Genomic DNA, 16,337 nt, shown 5'->3' with positions numbered 1-16,337 from the left:
TTGACATCGCCATTTTGGTTGCTAATGACAACAACAGCCACTGTAGAAAGCAGTTTGTTGTGAGACACGAGGTAAAGAGTGTTATTTCTGCCTCCGCACAGGGAAGAGGAGCGTGTAACTTCCAAACATGGCAAACACAGAATTTTTAGACACTATGCAGCTGGAAAGAATAATCGGTTTCAACGGTGAGTGTAGTAGAACATTGGATAAACATTTTAGTTTGTTTGGAATGTTCTGTTTCAATCTTTCTTTGCGTTGTCAGTGTCTTTCCAAGCAAATCATACCGTGTTGTAGTTCCTTTGGCATCACCAACTACATCGATGGTTGTTACCTATGATGTGATATAATATGCTGTTTCGTAAATATGATTCAGATTTTGATTTGACCGATAAGAATAATTTAAGGCATAATATTCATTATTGATGCTGATCACTGCTGTTTCGTAAAAACAGAATAATTTAAGCGCGACACTAAACAGTTAGCGCGCACGGACATTCGTACCCGAAGAAATTCCTAACCCGTTGTCAGTGTCAGAAAATGGCTAACCCGTTGTCAACATTGTCCAAGTTCGTATGCACAGATATTCAAACAAAAAAAATGTCGTGGTTCCGATTACACCTTTAAAATTTAGGGTAGGTAGGTAGGAATTCTTTTTTTTTTTTACATTTTTTTTTAAGAAGTATAAAGTACGAACTATAATAACACATTTATCAATGTGTAATTGTTTATTCAATCAAGCTTGCGGCCATCATGTCGACTTTCTTTATCAGAATGACCAATGTCCGTTGGTGCCAGGAAAAAAGGATGGTATCTGAAAGCCTTTTTTATTCATACCTCTAAAAAAAACTAGGGTCGGCACCAGAATTCAAGGGTCGGTCGGGTAATTGGAACCACAACATTTTATTTTAGGCCCTATGTAATTATGCTGAAGATTACAAAAGTTGGTCCACATGCATTTTACTGGATTCTGTCTGCCAATGTTAGTTTGATACATCTAATATGGCTATTACAGCATCACTAATAATGTGGTGATGAAGCCTAAAACAAGCAAAAGTACTCTTTGTTTGCATAGTTTTAAATAATTAGAACTCAAATTAAATATCAAACAGAGCTCCAGATAAGATTTAGCTCATGTTGGTACTGTACCCACTGTATTTTTTTGGAGTGGGTATTATGAATGTTTAGTGGGTATTTCATTTTCCGTTACCCAAAGCTTTCAAATATGTGCGTATTTCAGTCATTTTACTCACCTAAGTATTACGTCATTGAGTAAGTTTACTCAGCAGGTATGTTCTGCCTTATGTCATACCAAATCAGAACCAACTTAAGTATAATGGAAATGATTTCATAAAAAATCCCTCATCCTAATACTGACAGTACAACACTAGTCCTATACTAACAGTACAACTTGATAGCAATCTATGTCTTTTTCATTACGCAAGCGATTTTTATAAATATATTCCGTACGCATTTGTTTTAAACCTTTTGCGTATCTAACATTTTAAATGCGTAATTGGTACGCAACAATTATTTTTCAATGCGTAATTGGAAATTTTCTATGCATATTTTACCCGGATACACAGCTTATCTGGGCCTCTGATCAGAGCATTTTATTTTAAACACTGACATCTCCCAAACGTACTCTGGAATGAAAGTTCCATGATGGCTTACAACAAACTCATCAGTGAAATCAGAGCTATGTTTGAACAGATACATATTTCACATAAACGTTGGTAATTAAGCGTGACATTTACTTATGAAATCATCCAGTTTAAACCATTGTATTATGTCATAAAATAACACGTCATCATTATGCAGGGGCTGTAACAAATGGACTCAAAGTTCACCCAGATCGTCAACATCTCATTTACCCACTTGGCTGCAACATCATCATTGAGGAGATAGCAAAAGAAGGTTATGGCACCCAGACTATCCTGTCCAAACACACAAACTATGTGTCTTGCCTGGCCATTTCACCCTCGGGACGCTATCTGGCCTCAGGACAAGTAACACACATGGGCTTCAAGGTAAATCATAAGCATTGGATTAGAGTACCGTAAGAGGCTGTACGAGTCATTGTGACGACTGACATACATCATGCGTCGGTTACCATGGATACATTTGATTACGAGGTGGGCAGACTAGAATGGCGCAGTGACACCAATGCATTGTGACGTTATGCAAAAAGTGTACATTATCGTCTGATACAGTACAATCAACGCCTTTGATCTTCACCGAAGCATCTTAGAATGGGGTTAGAGAGAACTGTATTTTTTAAACATGTAAGCTATCAGTACCTGGTTAATTATATTCATTAAAGGAGAAGTGTACACTTGAAAAACATACTTATTTCCCTTTTTGAAACAAAACACAAATTTAGAGTAGGTTAATATCTGTGAATATACACACAAGATTATGTAAAAGATACGCAAGTGAGTGTTCACTGAAGAGGGACATCACGATCCTCAGGAATCTTGGAGAGGCAGTCAAGAGTTTCTGTGCTTTGTAATTTGCTATGAAAACCCATCTGACCATTGGTATGAAATTTTATCTTCCAGGCTGTGATCATCATCTGGGACTATGAGACAAAGCAGCCAATTCATGAGATCACCCTACACAAGGTCAAGGTTGAGGCACTTGCCTTTTCCAAGAATGAAACCTATCTAATCTCACTTGGAGGACAAGATGATGGATCGTAAGTCACCATAAAATGAACAACAAGTATTTTTGTAAATGATCTTTAAATACAAATGTTTTTAATTATGCAACAGGTGATTTTTCACAAAACTAAATTAGTCAGGATCATTTATTCTTTTTTGTGGGGACAGGCAAAGTTGTGTTGCAAAGATTATAGCCAAGTTAGAATTATGGATATTACGTGTTGATAATAAAATTACTGTTCCAATTTTTTATTAATCTAGGGTATAATTTTGATCGTTTATGAAACGTCAGTAAAGTTGAAGATTCTGAAAGAGCAAAATATTCTTTATCAGTCCAACTGTAAGCTTGCAGTGTCACTACAATAGATGTGTTGGCTATATTTCAGGGTTGTCGTTTGGGATGTTGAGAGAGGCGAGGCAATCTGTGGATCCCCAGCTCAGGTGGAAAGTGCCGGCAACACATACTGTGTTTGCGCTTCCGATGTGTCAGATGATGTCTTCGACACTGGAGGAGAGTAAGTACCTCCTCTCATTTTCTTTCTCAAGAACAGTTCTGCTGTCCCCAGCCGTGATATTTCTGGAATATTGCTAAAAGTGGCATAAAACTTATTTCACTCACTCATTTGCTCAAGGATGTTTAGTCTCAATGTCAGTGATGAGAAATCGTTTTGTGATTACTTTAAAAAATAAAGACATACAAGGTAAAGCAATGTCTATCGTTGACTTACATCTATTGCCAAAGTATCAGTTCAATACAATTTCAAGGTATCTTTGTAACTGAGGCATCTGTAATTCTATGCTGACACAATAGACATATAATCAACATTGACACAAGGGCATGATTGTGAATGATTTTCATGTTATTACAAACCAAAGGCGTAAACTGGCTTTCTCAAATAAAACTCCTGATAAACATCCTCTAAAGAATTTACATCAATGACTAAAACTAAGTTTTAAAAGTGATTAAAGTGTTTATTAGTGAAGTTCTAACTTTACAGAAATACACTGAGAGTATGGCAGCTTGATGTACAAAACAGAAAAATACGACCAACTGACGTGAACTTGGGAGTTCTCAAAAGAACTGTCACATGTATACAGGTGGGTTTACTTTCATGCTTACAGAGTGTATAAGTTCACTCAATTGGGATTATGGTTTGGAAGCTGCTTATAAAAGATGTATTATTTGACGTGATTTGAGTGTCATATTGTTACTTCAAGTTGGTGGTTAAAAAGGGAATCAAATGGCCACAGGACAGTGAGAATGGAAAGTATTTGTAGGATGACAGAATTCTCGTCACTACGGTAGGTCTTTGTTATAGCACAAGTTAATATTGTGAACAAATTTTGTTTGATGTAACTAAGACCATTAGAGTTAGTGACTTGTCAATACCTGTGTCTGGAAGAATACCCAAAACTGGTTCATAGCACAAGCAACTACATGTGCCATCTAGATATTATGGCTTACAAATGGGTCGATCACACAATATTGAAAATTTTAATATAAATTGTATATTTATATACTTATCCTATCTCAAGACTTGCACCTCTCTCTCTCGCTTCGACTTTTAGTGGAACGACTGTAAACTTTTCCATAGGCCTCCTTGTCCATTCGCCTGTGCACTCCATGCTGCTCTCCTTAATTAGCTTCCTAGTTCCTAATGAACCTTGTAGCATACTCCACTAATTGCCCACGTGACTACCTTGTATGATCATTCTCATCTTGGAGCCAACGTAATCTGAGTAGTGGGGAGTCCGGGCGGGCATCCATCGCGTGAGATAGGATAAGTATATAAATATACAATTTATATTTAAATTTTCAAATTTTTGAACTTATCCTATCTCACGACTTGCACTTATCCCACGCTTGGACGGCGGGCCGCAGATTACCCTTCTGTCTGGACAGTGCGAACTGCTGGTCTTGGAGCTGTGTGGACTGATGACAACCATAGAAAGCGATGTACAAGGGAGGCCTGTTATGCCTGCACGCAACTCCTTATGCTTGTAGTGGGTTCTCCGGAACCCCTTGGCTTACTAAGCACAACGACTGCAAGGGAGATGGGTGCTCCTGAGCGATGTGGTGTTCGGTCGCAACCTTGTACAAGCCTTGCCTCGCCACGATTTACAAGGTACTCCCGTAATTAAAGTCTTGCGACTAGAATCGGGCCAGCCCCTGCTTCGAGAAGGCCCCCCCAGACACCGACCTAGGTGGGTGAAAGAGAAACACAACTCGGCATCTCCAAGGTTTAACGTTCCATTTCGGGCAGCATCAAATTGACCCTCACTCCTTTGCCTAAGCGTAGACAAAGGATGTTCCGGCAACTTCGGAGGCAGAACGCAACGAAATCCACTGGAATTCCGGAGTGTCACACTTCACTGTCGTAATTGCTCCGTGGGAAGAGGTCAGTAAGCGTGAATGTCGAACACCTCTGCATCGTCATACTGATTGTGCCTCAGGTCCGTAGGGCCACGCTAGGTGGCCGTATTCCGATGCCTTGGTATGGAGGCCAAGTGAAGTAGTTCTTAAACCCATATAATGAGAACAAAAGGTTGAGATCCAGTTCAACTTTTATTCTGTATATACAAGGAAACAGTAACGCGAACGCGGAACTGTCCCTCATCTGCGTTGTTGGGCCGATGTAAGCTGCTGAGCCAGTACAAGAGGTCCGGACTGGTCCCTGGACATCCGTGACAGACAGGTCTCGCAGGTAGTGTGAAGAGAAGACTGTATCAGAACGCCAGAAGCAACCTTCCATCATAGCGGTCAAGGAGCAGTTGCTATGGAGGGCCATTGTCGAGGCTAGTGCACGAGTCTCATGAGGATTGGAAGCGGCTGGAGGAGGCAACCCTGCAAAGGTGGTCCGGGAAACCTCAGTTCTTGAAGCAGTCGACATGGGTATGAAGAGGCGCTTCCGTAGCCGTCGACGATCCTTGGAGGCAGCAAGGTAAACGTGTAGAGCCCTAACAGGGCAGGGTGTCAAATCTTAATTATCATCAGGCCAAGAATGGTGGACAACGGAATGGTAAACATCCGGTCCGGTTGCCCTGGCAGTTGGTTTTCCGCAATGAAGTCCCAGCGGAGACCCAAGAAAGCCTTGCCATCCTTCTTCCGTTTGAACCACACCCGATTGACATCAAGAGCATGCAGTTCAGATATACGAGCAGCGGTAGCCAAAGCTACCAGGAAGAATGTCTTGAATGTCACTTGTTCGAAGTCCTTGTCTTCTAAAGATCCCAGGCCGGAGGTCTGAACTTCCTGGACTGGTCAGAGAGTCTATAGGAGCGTAGTAGACTCTGCAACTCAGGAACAGTGGAAATTTTCGTGCCCGTGGTGATCTCTGAAGATGCGCCAAACGTGTAGATTGAGGATCTAAGGTGACCCATGGCACAGTTCCGAGAGGGTGAAGAAGTAGGTCGTCCCGGTTGGGAAGCGGTTCTGGATTTGGCTCTGCCAGGCTTCTTAGGTTGACAAATAACTTCTCGCTGGCCAGAAGGGTGCGACCAAAAGCAGTAGTATGTTGCTGGTGGCCAATAGTTTCTGTATTACTTTTGGTAGCAGAGCTGGAGAGGGGAACGCGTAGGCATTGAGACCCTCCCATGATATTGCCAGCGCGTATAGGTCCCAAGCCATGGGTCTGGGATTGGTGATACAAACTTTGGAAGTTGGTTGTTGAACCTTGTGGCGAACAGATCTATTAGCGGCCGTGATAACGGGTAGATCATCGACTGAAAGATCTGGGGCAGTAACTTCCACTCTGTCCGGGACGGTCGGTTGGATCGGGACAAGGCATCGGTGATCACATTTTTTACCCCGGGAGTCGATGAGATGGAAGAACCTGATCGCCCATTGTAGCAGATTCGCCGAGCCTGTCAAGCCTAGATGATTTATATACCAAACCACTGTCGAATTGTCTGATTGTATCAACAGACTGGTTGATTGAAGCTCTGTTGCTCAATGTGAGATGGCTTGAATTACCGCCTTGAATTCCAGCTTCGTTTATATAAGTACCAGTTCGTCGGATGACCACAGCCTGGCCACTTGGTGGTCGAGGAAGTGAGCTCCCCAACCCATGAGAGATGCATCGACGAATAGGTGATGAGTCAGTGCAAAGGGCATCATAAAGACTCTGAAGGACTGGACGAACGGTTCTGGAAGGAAAATCAATTCCTTGGGGTTGTCGGCCTGAAGATACGGGCGTAGAAATCGCTGTATCGGCTGAAGTTGGAGCCGGCCTCTGTACTTTAAGGCTTGAGCTGACGTCACAAGGCCCAGTAGCTCCTGCCACTGCCGTAAAGGTTGGAGACAGCGCTGGAGGAATGCATTGCTGAATCTTTATCCACCTGTCGTGAGGGATGAACATCATCCCCTGACGAGTGTCAAACAGTGCTCCGATGAATTGGAGTCTCTGAGTCGGTATTAGTTCCGATTTCGCGATGTTCAACAGCCACACTAACTGCCTGGATGCAATCGTCTATGTAGCTTTCGAAGGTGATCCCTTGAAAGTGGAGGAAGCTCGTGATGGGCTTGGTAATTCGGGTAAAAAGCCACAGGGCCGTGGAAATTCCAAATGGTAGTGATTCCTGTTGAACACAAAGCAAAGGAACTTCCGGTGTTCCGGAACATGAAGATAAGCATCCTGAAGATCTAGGCTGATGAGGAAGTCTCCCTTCTTCAGGATGGTGCGTAAAAGGTTGAACGACACAATCCTGAAGTGAGGCGGTGGAAGCAGGATTCGAGCATTGAACAACTTCATATTGAAGATGAGCCTGAGTTTGTTGGAATTTTTCTTTGGAACCAAGAAGATGGGGGAGTAGAATCCTGGAGTGACAGGCGATGGACCTAGGAGCTCTATCGCGAGTTTGTCTAATAATGTACCTATTGTGGATATGCAGAGTCTGAAGCTGGTCCACAGGATATGAGCGATGAACCGGATGCGATGTCAGAGGTGGACTGCCAATAAAGGGTAGTTGGTAGCTGTGAAGTAGCAGGTTTGTGACGTACGGATCTCTGAGGATGGTCCAATTCAGGGCGAAGATCTATAATCTCCCGCCCACCGGAATGTTGTTCCCAGTCGTGCGATTGTCTCAAGCCATCACTGCTTCCCGGCGCTGGTCCCTGGGCCAGAGATGGTCCTGAGGGGGCGACGGGAGAAACCACCACGGCCAGATCTATTTCCTCTACCATGGCCTTGAGTGGAAGCGCCAGGAAAAAGATTGCGTAAAACTGGATTGTAGGGGTGAACTGTCCAGTTCAACGCTGTATTAATGAGTCATGGAGCTATGACTTCTGTATCTTTAACAGTTCAATCGAGACTTGAAAGTGGGTTTCTTCATGAACTTTAGTAGATACTTCTTGGATGCTGTCATTGAAGAGGGAGTCAGTAAGCCATGGCTGGCTAGAAACAGTTCTGTTCTGCTGATGAGGAAGTCTCCCTTCTTCAGGATGGTGCGTAAAAGGTTGAACGACACAATCCTGAAGTGAGGCGTGGAAGCAGGATTCGAGCATTGAACAACTTCATATTGAAGATGAGCCTGAGTTTGTTGGAATTTTTCTTTGGAACCAAGAAGATGGGGAGTAGAATCCTGGAGTGACAGGCGATGGACCTAGGAGCTCTATCGTGAGTTTGTCTAATAATGTACCTATTGTGGATATGCAGAGTCTGAAGCTGGTCAACAGGATATGAGCGATGAGCCGGATGCGATGTCAGAGGTGGACCGCCAATAAAGGGTAGTTGGTAGCTGTGAAGTAGCAGGTTGGTGACGTACGGATCTCTGAGGATGGTCCAATTCAGGGCGAAGATCTATAATCTCCCGCCCACCGGAGTGTTGTTCCCAGTCGTGCGATTGTCTCAAGCCATCACTGCTTCCCGGCGCTGGTCCCTGGGCCAGAGATGGTCCTGAGGGGGCGACGGGAGAAACCACCACGGCCAGATCTATTTCCTCTGCCATGGCCTTGAGTGGAAAGCGCCATGAAAAAGATTGCGTAAATCTGGATTGGTATGGGTGAACTGTCCAGTTCAACGCTGTATTAATGAGTCATGGAGCTATGACTTCTGTATCTTTAACAGTTCAATCGAGACTTGAAAGTGGGTTTCTTCATGAACTTTAGTAGATACTTCTTGGATGCTGTCATTGAAGAGGGAGTCAGTAAGCCATGGCTGGCGAAACAGTTCTGTTCTAAATCGCTCCTCCCATGAAGAGATGTTAAGGGGTCCACGTCGGCGAACAGCAAGAGTGTAGCCCAAAAAATGATCCAGGATAATTTGGTACTGGTCCAGAGCTAAAGTCATGCATCCTCGGATGTGAGCGTCTTGATCAGTGTAAGTATGCTCCAGAACAGAGTTGACAGCGTGTCGACTGCTGCAATCATGCAATAAATAGATGGCAACATCTTTCTCACAGCTGAATCCATGTGAGCCAACTCTCGGTCCTCAATAAGGTAGGGCGAAGCAGCTCGTTTGCCACACAGGGTTCCAATGTCCTCATCAACTGTTGAGACCTTTGTTAGGCCGTGGACATGAGAGGTAGAATGATTATATCTGGGAGCAGAGAATCCGTCCTTAATTTGTTTCAGGCTCTTGAAACCATTATTTAGTGTACTGGATAATTTCAGAATACAAGGTTGAGGTGGTAGGGTGATGGTAGACCAATCCCAGTTCCTAAGAGTATAAGAGTGATCCAGGTCATCTGCTAAAGTACTCAAGGGAAGTTGGAGCTTCTCAACAATCCAAACAAGTACCTGAGCTGTCCCAGCTGCTGCAAAGCTACCCCTAGGGGTAGATAACTGAGAGTGAGCGGGAGATGCAGGCATGACTATTTGGACTGGATCAATCTCAGGAGGTGGACCAGATGAAGAGCCAGGTGCTACCGAAGCCGGATGGGCTGGAGTAGAAGGCTGAGGTTATGGCCCTGATCATCGGAGTCGCTGTAGGAGTGGGATTGTGATAAGGTTCCCATGACTCAGCGATGATCCTAGAGTGAGTCGAAGGATTCTCAGATTGTGTAGGCGGAACACTGTAAGAGACTATAGGCCTATTAGTGGTATCAGAGCAATGATCACCGAAACGTCGGTCAGAGGAACTGTTGGCTGGTTGAACGCGGTTGGCCAGGATCCAAACAAACTGAGACAGTCGAGGGGATATGTACCGATGATCTGGAAGATGATAGTGTCGATCTAAGGTCCCCTGGTAGTGTAGATGGGACAGACAATGATGGATTATCGATCACAACCACCCGTGAGTGATCTGACGCTATGAAGGAGGTGATTGATGCGCACGTAATAGGTGCCGAACGTCCTCAGATAAGTAAGAATCTGATGAAGCATCCATAAAGTCCTCTTGAACCACAGACGTCGCTCTCTTGTGTGAAGGTACGATTTTCTGTCACTGCAACTTGATACGCTTGGCGGGAGTGGGATCAGATTCTGTTGATTTCCTGTCCCTATCGGCGATTCTCCGGGAGCAAACATGAAGGTAGGCCTTAAAATCCTCATCTTTTAGTGAATTACACTTGCCACATCGTTTGTTCCAGTTAAATTGTCCAATACAGTCACTGCAAGAATAGTGAGGGTCAATGGACGAATAATTCGTCTTGCATTGAGCACAAACTTTCCTTTTCCTTGACTGATTATCTGTTTTCCCCATGATGTTAGGGTGAAATAATGTCCCTAATATACAGCACCTCCACACAGTTGTGCAACAAGAAAGAGAATGATCATTCAAGGTAGTCACGTGGGCAATTAGTGGAACATGCTGCAAGCTTCTTTAGGAACTAGGAAGCTAATTAAGGAGAGCAGCATGGAGTGCATGGGCGAATGGACAAGGAGGCCTATGGAATAAGTTTACAGTCGTTCCACTAAAAGTCGAAGCAAGAGGGAGAGGTACAAGTCGTTAGATAGGATAAGTTTAAAAATTAGTGTCATCCTCCCTTCCTTATTCTATTCAACCTTCATGCACAAATTTAGAACTTTATTAATTCTGGAATATCATCATGATTAAATTTCTCACATACAAAGTGGATATCAATTTTGACACATATTTCTGATTTCCTCATTAGATGATAAACAAGGGCAACATGAACTTCTTCTTCTGCGGCACGACAACTGGCGACATCCTCGCCATCAACATGAACACCGTCCGTCTGCAGTTCCTTGTGCCAGAGAAAAACAAGTTCAGCCAGGGTGTCACTGCCCTTTCCTTTGTCAAAGTTGATGATGGGGTCGAAAACTTTGATTTCCTGGTTGGAGCCGGAGATGGCACTCTGGCTCAGTGCAAGATTAAGGTCACCATGGATGGGAACAAGATCAAGGCAGCTCTCAAGCTCAGTGTCGAGTATGCAAACATGACAGTCCCATTATTTGATAAATATGATTGTAAGATCTTGAAATGGAGTTTACTACAATTATATCATAGTGCCAATATATTTTCCAAAACAGTGACATGTTAACTAGGCATAATTGATTCTGAAGTTTAAAGTCCTTGAACTTGCAGACTAGGAAACTTGGTGGAATTTGATATGCATTGCCTCATTTTTGCCAATGATGTCTTTGTGGAACGGACAGTAAGATTTGCTTGAAAAACATTGTACTTTGCGCATCCTCGTAATTATGTCAAATAATGTTTGCTTCTACAGTCCCTGGAAAGATAAGATGGTGAAGAACAAATCCAGCGCCTTAACTTCCATAGCCCTGAGAGGATCTGGACACCAGGTACTGTGTTGGTGGTTACACTTTAATAGTTAGTAGTGGGCACATTGATGCTAAGTGGTCAGTAACACGTTTGGGCTCACATGGTTATGACAAAACTGCCACATTTCGCAATGCAGAGTTCCATCCCGTAGTCATAACAGGATCTGTATATAGGGGATCTAGTAATGACTTATTCTGGATGTGTGCTTGTGAGTTTCTCTAAAGTCGTAAATGTCCTTCACATCAGGCTGTCATGCAGAGAACTGAAAGGCATGTATCCCAAATCATTCACTCGTCATTGAACCAAGGTCTAGTGGATAGAGTGGAAGGTTGGTGAGGTGATGTCTGGCTGTGTCACGCCAAACTGCGTCAACAGATGTACTTGTTGCCCTGCCAGATGCTCAGCATTAAGTAGCTAAAGCAAGACGTGGTTGGCTTGTCGTCAGTACACTGTATCTGAGTGGAATATCCATGTTCATCTGGATAGCATGGTATCTCTGCCAGCTAACAAATTGAAACCTGTCCAGACTTGTACAAGAAGTCACAATCATTTGCATGCATGTTGTTACATAAGCGAAATGATCACATAGTTAGCTATATGAGTAGATGAATCTTAAGCTTGATCAGTATATGGATATGGATACAGGTTCACATGGCACACTCTTATGTAGTTTCTTGATTATGTTCCAGTTTTTTGTTGGAAGTAGCATTTCAAACATCTACAAGTTCAACTATCCTGAGTTCAGTTGTGTCCTCAAGAAGACATGCCACTCCAAGCCTGTCAATGATGTCATCTTCCCACAGTAAGTGCCACAATTCATGTAATGCTTACTTAAAGGCACAATGTCACATCACATTTCTTTAAAAATACATAATGCATTTCTCTCAATAATATTAACTATCAGCCCTCAGGGAAGCTACCATATAATTTATTCCCCAAGAATTATGTATTTAGATTACAATATTAAATTAAAAAGTTTGAATGAATTAATGCAACGTTGCATTAAATGGACTCTCTTGCCATCTCCCGGCTGAACATTATTTCAAGTGAACCCCATAGAGTTATGTCCCTTGGAGCGCTCTTAACACATTATCCTTTGATACAACATGTGATTCAGACCAGTTCGGCAAACATCGACAACACCGCATGCGACAGTTTTCAATGTATGGAGCAATAGTTTACATTCCATACATGGCAAGTGTTCTCTATTTGGAAGCTGTTTGCCTCAAAGTTTCAATTATCGATTTCAGGCAAGTCGTAAGGGATAATAAGGCTTTTATTGCATCAATAGGAAGCTAAAGTCAGTGCATATGCCCCAATATATATATAATATAGGCCAAAATATTGTTGAAAATGTGTGACATTGTGCCTTTAAGAGGTTAAACTGCCCTCTCTATTTGAGTAAATATCTATGATCTGTGAAGCTATCATTGTACATGTTGTCTGCTGTGTTTTCAGCGGATCTTCCGAGCTGATTGTGACTTGCCAGGATGAGGAGATCAGAATCTGGCACCGTGAGACTGGGAAGGAAATCAGACGTCATGTTGTCTCCAACATGATGTGCAATGCTCTTGACATCACAAGGGATGGCAAAGCTATCATCAGTGGTAAGTGATTGCTGAAGTCTACTGATGCACATTTTATAGCACCTCATTTCATGTCTCCAGAACTGTCTCAATTCCTACATTATTCATGTATGGTATATATCTTGTTCACAGCCTGGGCAGATGGGAAAATACGAGTGTATGGTTTTGGCCCTAAAGACATCACTGACAAGTTTAGTATCCCTGACGCTCACAACAAAGGTGTCACAGCTATAGCCTGTACATCTGATGGAAGAAAGATTGTGAGCGGTGGGGGTGAAGGTCAAGTGAGGATCTGGAGAGTGGAGGAGAGTTATGACTCTCGAGGAAAGACATCGTCCCGAGGGGTTCTTGATGCCACAATGAAGGAGCACAAAGGTCTGGTGTCTGCCATCAAGATCCGAAACAATGACAAGGAATGTGCTTCGGCCAGTACAGATGGAACATGCATTATCTGGGACCTTGTGTGAGTTTTGGTTAATCAAACTTAATTTTCTTTTAGTGCAGAATTTCATCCTTTAGCTGCCAGAATCTGCTGGTCATGATTGGTAATGTTTTCCTTCCTCCCACATCAAGTTGACATGTCATGACACACTTCATATACTATTTGACTGATATGGTGTCATGTAAAATGTTTAGACTCAGAATTCTTGTCAGCGATAAGGCAAGTGTAGGGGTAACCTAGTGGTTAAAGAATTCACTTCTCACAACAAAAGCTTGGGGTTGATTCCAGGGATGTTCAGAAAATCTTGATGCACTAATGGACAAAAAGTAATCACCCTCCCCAAATGCTTGGATGACTTCCCCTGACCCACCTATGATAAATGATCAGTACCTAATTCACATTACGGGATAACATTAAAAAGTTAATGCGAAAATGTTTTCAGAAATCAAGCCAGGAAACAGATTGTGTTTGCCAACACATTGTTCCAGTGTGTGTCCTATGGTCTGGGTGGTCATCACATCGTGACAAGTGGGACTGACCGCAAGATTGCCTACTGGGAGACCCTTGATGGCTCCGGCACCAGGGAGCTGGATGGAGCCAAGACAGGAGCCATCTACACGCTTGACATGTCCCCTGATGGCAAATACTTTGTCTCTGGAGGAGAGGAGAAAATGATCAAGGTCAGTGGTCAAAAAACTGTTCATGGCTCTGAGCATTGTCAGCAAATATCTTCAAGTATCAGTGTTTGTATTTAGGCATGAAATGCAAAAAATTCCCCAAACCAAAAGACAGCCCATCTCTACACATTATCAGCTTTGGTTGGATGAATGGTTTCACATATGATGAGAATCCTAATGAAGACTCTTTATTGTCAGAAGTAGCCAATTTATCCTCATTTTGTTTCAGTTGTGGAAGTATGATGAAGGGGAGGTAACTCACATCGGAGTTGGACACAGTGCATCTATCACCAAAGCTCGCATCTGTCCAAACCAGCGGAACATCGTCAGTGTGGGAACAGATGGAGCCATTCTAATTTGGAAATTCCCTGATCACCGTTAACTTGGAACAACGGGAGTGCTCATCATTAACTTGACAATTTGTCACAAATTCTTTTGCCATTTTTTTTTCAGCGTAAATATCAAATCATCTATGTCCACCTATTATAACATTTTACCTAGTGGAATTCACTTTTTAAAGATTTGTAAGTTTAGCTAAGTCAGAAAATTGCAACACAGACTAAGAAATTAGTAGATTTTCATGATTCATGTACAAACCATTTGAAGATCCTGTAGTTTCCAGTAAGTCAAAAACCCTTTTGGCTACAAAATATAAACATTCCAAGTACCAGTTGATGTAGACAAATTTACTTGCCTATCTGTTTAAAGAGTAACAGTTGCAAAACAGAAGAAACAAAGATCTTTCGATTTGTTTGCATGTGCTGGATCTTACTTTTGTTTGATTTTGGAATAATAGAGTCCATAAAAAATCTTACGACAGATCATTTATTTTGTTTCCTTAAAGACTTAGAAATAGGATGACTTCTTTATGTTTAGGAGATGTCATCTCCAAATGTTTTATGTCTGTATATTTACAACATGGAAACATGTTTATTTAAATACTATTTGTTAAAAGGTGATTCTAGTGCAACTACTTGTGATGTGTCTGATTGAACTTCCACCTGTATTTTGTTTCTGTGTATATAAAAACACTACATGTCCGTCCAACTAGATACAGACTAAGTTAGCAACACATATTGTATATATAAAAGTGACAACTTTCTGTGTAAACATGTTAGAACTGTAGTATATATCATCTGCCATGTTGGTTTTGCAATCAGCAAACATTGTACAGACTAATACTCTCTTGTTTGAAATAAATACACATTTCACCTACAGTCAGTTGTTTGGTGCTTGATTTAGGTCAAGATGGTAGGTCATTTTTGTAGGTTTAACGCCGCACTCACCACTATTCCAGCTATATGGCGACAGTTTGTAAATAATCGAGTGTGGACCAGATAATCCAGGGATCAACAGCATGGATATGTGACAAACAAGTCAGCGAACTGTTGCTCAAACAATGAGTCTGTTTTATCTAAAGTTGGGAATTGGTTAAAATCTCAGAATTGATGATTGGTTAATTACAACCAATCAATAATCATCGAAAATAATTGGTTAGCGTCATTGATCAAATTCTCCTTCTTAATAATGTTATGTTTGTTAATGCACAAAAAATATATAGATAAAACATGTTCTTTCGGCTTGTTTTTGAAAATTTGCACAAAATGCATTACAAATTTCACACCTTAAAGGATGACTAGTACCGGTATGTTACGAACATAAATTTCCTCGAGTCTTGAAGATAAATTCAATCACGACTTGGAACGAGCTCGAGCTTGTAGTGCTTATGAAATGTAACAGACAAAACCAACCCTGTGAAAAATGTTAATGCAAACAAGTGTTCCAAAATTGTATGTGTTCGATTATGAGAAAACATGATTGATTGCTTGGTCGTTTAGTCTTTGCGACCAATCTTCGATTATTTGAATTAATCGGAACACCAATAGTTTTATCTGGGCACCTAATCATGATCTTCAGTAAAAAAGTAAAAGTTACTGATTGTTGAACTGTTTTAGGTGTGTATCAGATAATCTGAAGAATCTGTGTAACTACATTTTGCTATGGGGGACATCAATAAGTATGCAGACTAATGTGTTGCAATCTTCCATCTCAAAGCTGACTGACTGACTGAGTTTGGTTTTACGCCACTTTTAGCAATATTCCAGCAACATCACGGCAGGGGACACCAGAAATGGGCTTCACACATTGTGCCCATGTGGGGATTCCAACCCGGGTCTTCGGCGTGACGAGCCAACGCTTTAACTATTAGGCTATCTACTGATCTTATTAACATGTTAACAATGTTTGTTATTAAAGGATATAATCTTTTGTCGCCTGTGAGATGAATG

At 42.1% G+C, this 16,337-nt stretch overlaps 1 protein-coding gene across 1 annotated transcript; it reads left to right on the top strand.

Moving 5' to 3' along the window:
* The first annotated feature begins 13 nt into the window (after positions 1-13).
* LOC124285487 (cilia- and flagella-associated protein 52-like) lies at positions 14-15,266 on the top strand. Its single transcript, XM_046721729.1, has 12 exons — positions 14-185; positions 1,819-2,027; positions 2,559-2,695; positions 3,047-3,175; positions 3,659-3,758; positions 10,713-10,987; positions 11,289-11,364; positions 12,034-12,146; positions 12,803-12,951; positions 13,063-13,393; positions 13,815-14,052; positions 14,279-15,266. The coding sequence occupies exons 1-12, from the start codon at positions 128-130 to the stop codon at positions 14,429-14,431; spliced, it is 1,968 nt and encodes a 655-aa protein (XP_046577685.1). The 5' UTR covers positions 14-127; the 3' UTR covers positions 14,432-15,266.
* The last annotated feature ends 1,071 nt before the right edge of the window (positions 15,267-16,337 follow it).

This window comes from Haliotis rubra, unplaced genomic scaffold (genome assembly GCF_003918875.1).
Source record: "Haliotis rubra isolate DU_JTF1 unplaced genomic scaffold, ASM391887v1 Scf360, whole genome shotgun sequence".
Lineage (NCBI taxonomy): Eukaryota > Metazoa > Mollusca > Gastropoda > Lepetellida > Haliotidae > Haliotis > Haliotis rubra.
This window is presented reverse-complemented; position numbering and strand designations above follow the sequence as displayed.

What these genes read in the sequence shown, in the direction of transcription:
- LOC124285487 (XM_046721729.1), top strand. Translation starts at nt 128, where the DNA reads ATGGCAAACACAGAATTTTTAGACACTATGCAGCTGGAAAGAATAATC. An exon ending in GCTCTCAAGCTCAGTGTCGA is followed by an intron (nt 10,988 to 11,288) that starts GTATGCAAACAT and finishes TTGCTTCTACAG; the next exon opens with TCCCTGGAAAGATAAGATGG. An exon ending in TGCATTATCTGGGACCTTGT is followed by an intron (nt 13,394 to 13,814) that starts GTGAGTTTTGGT and finishes AAATGTTTTCAG; the next exon opens with AAATCAAGCCAGGAAACAGA.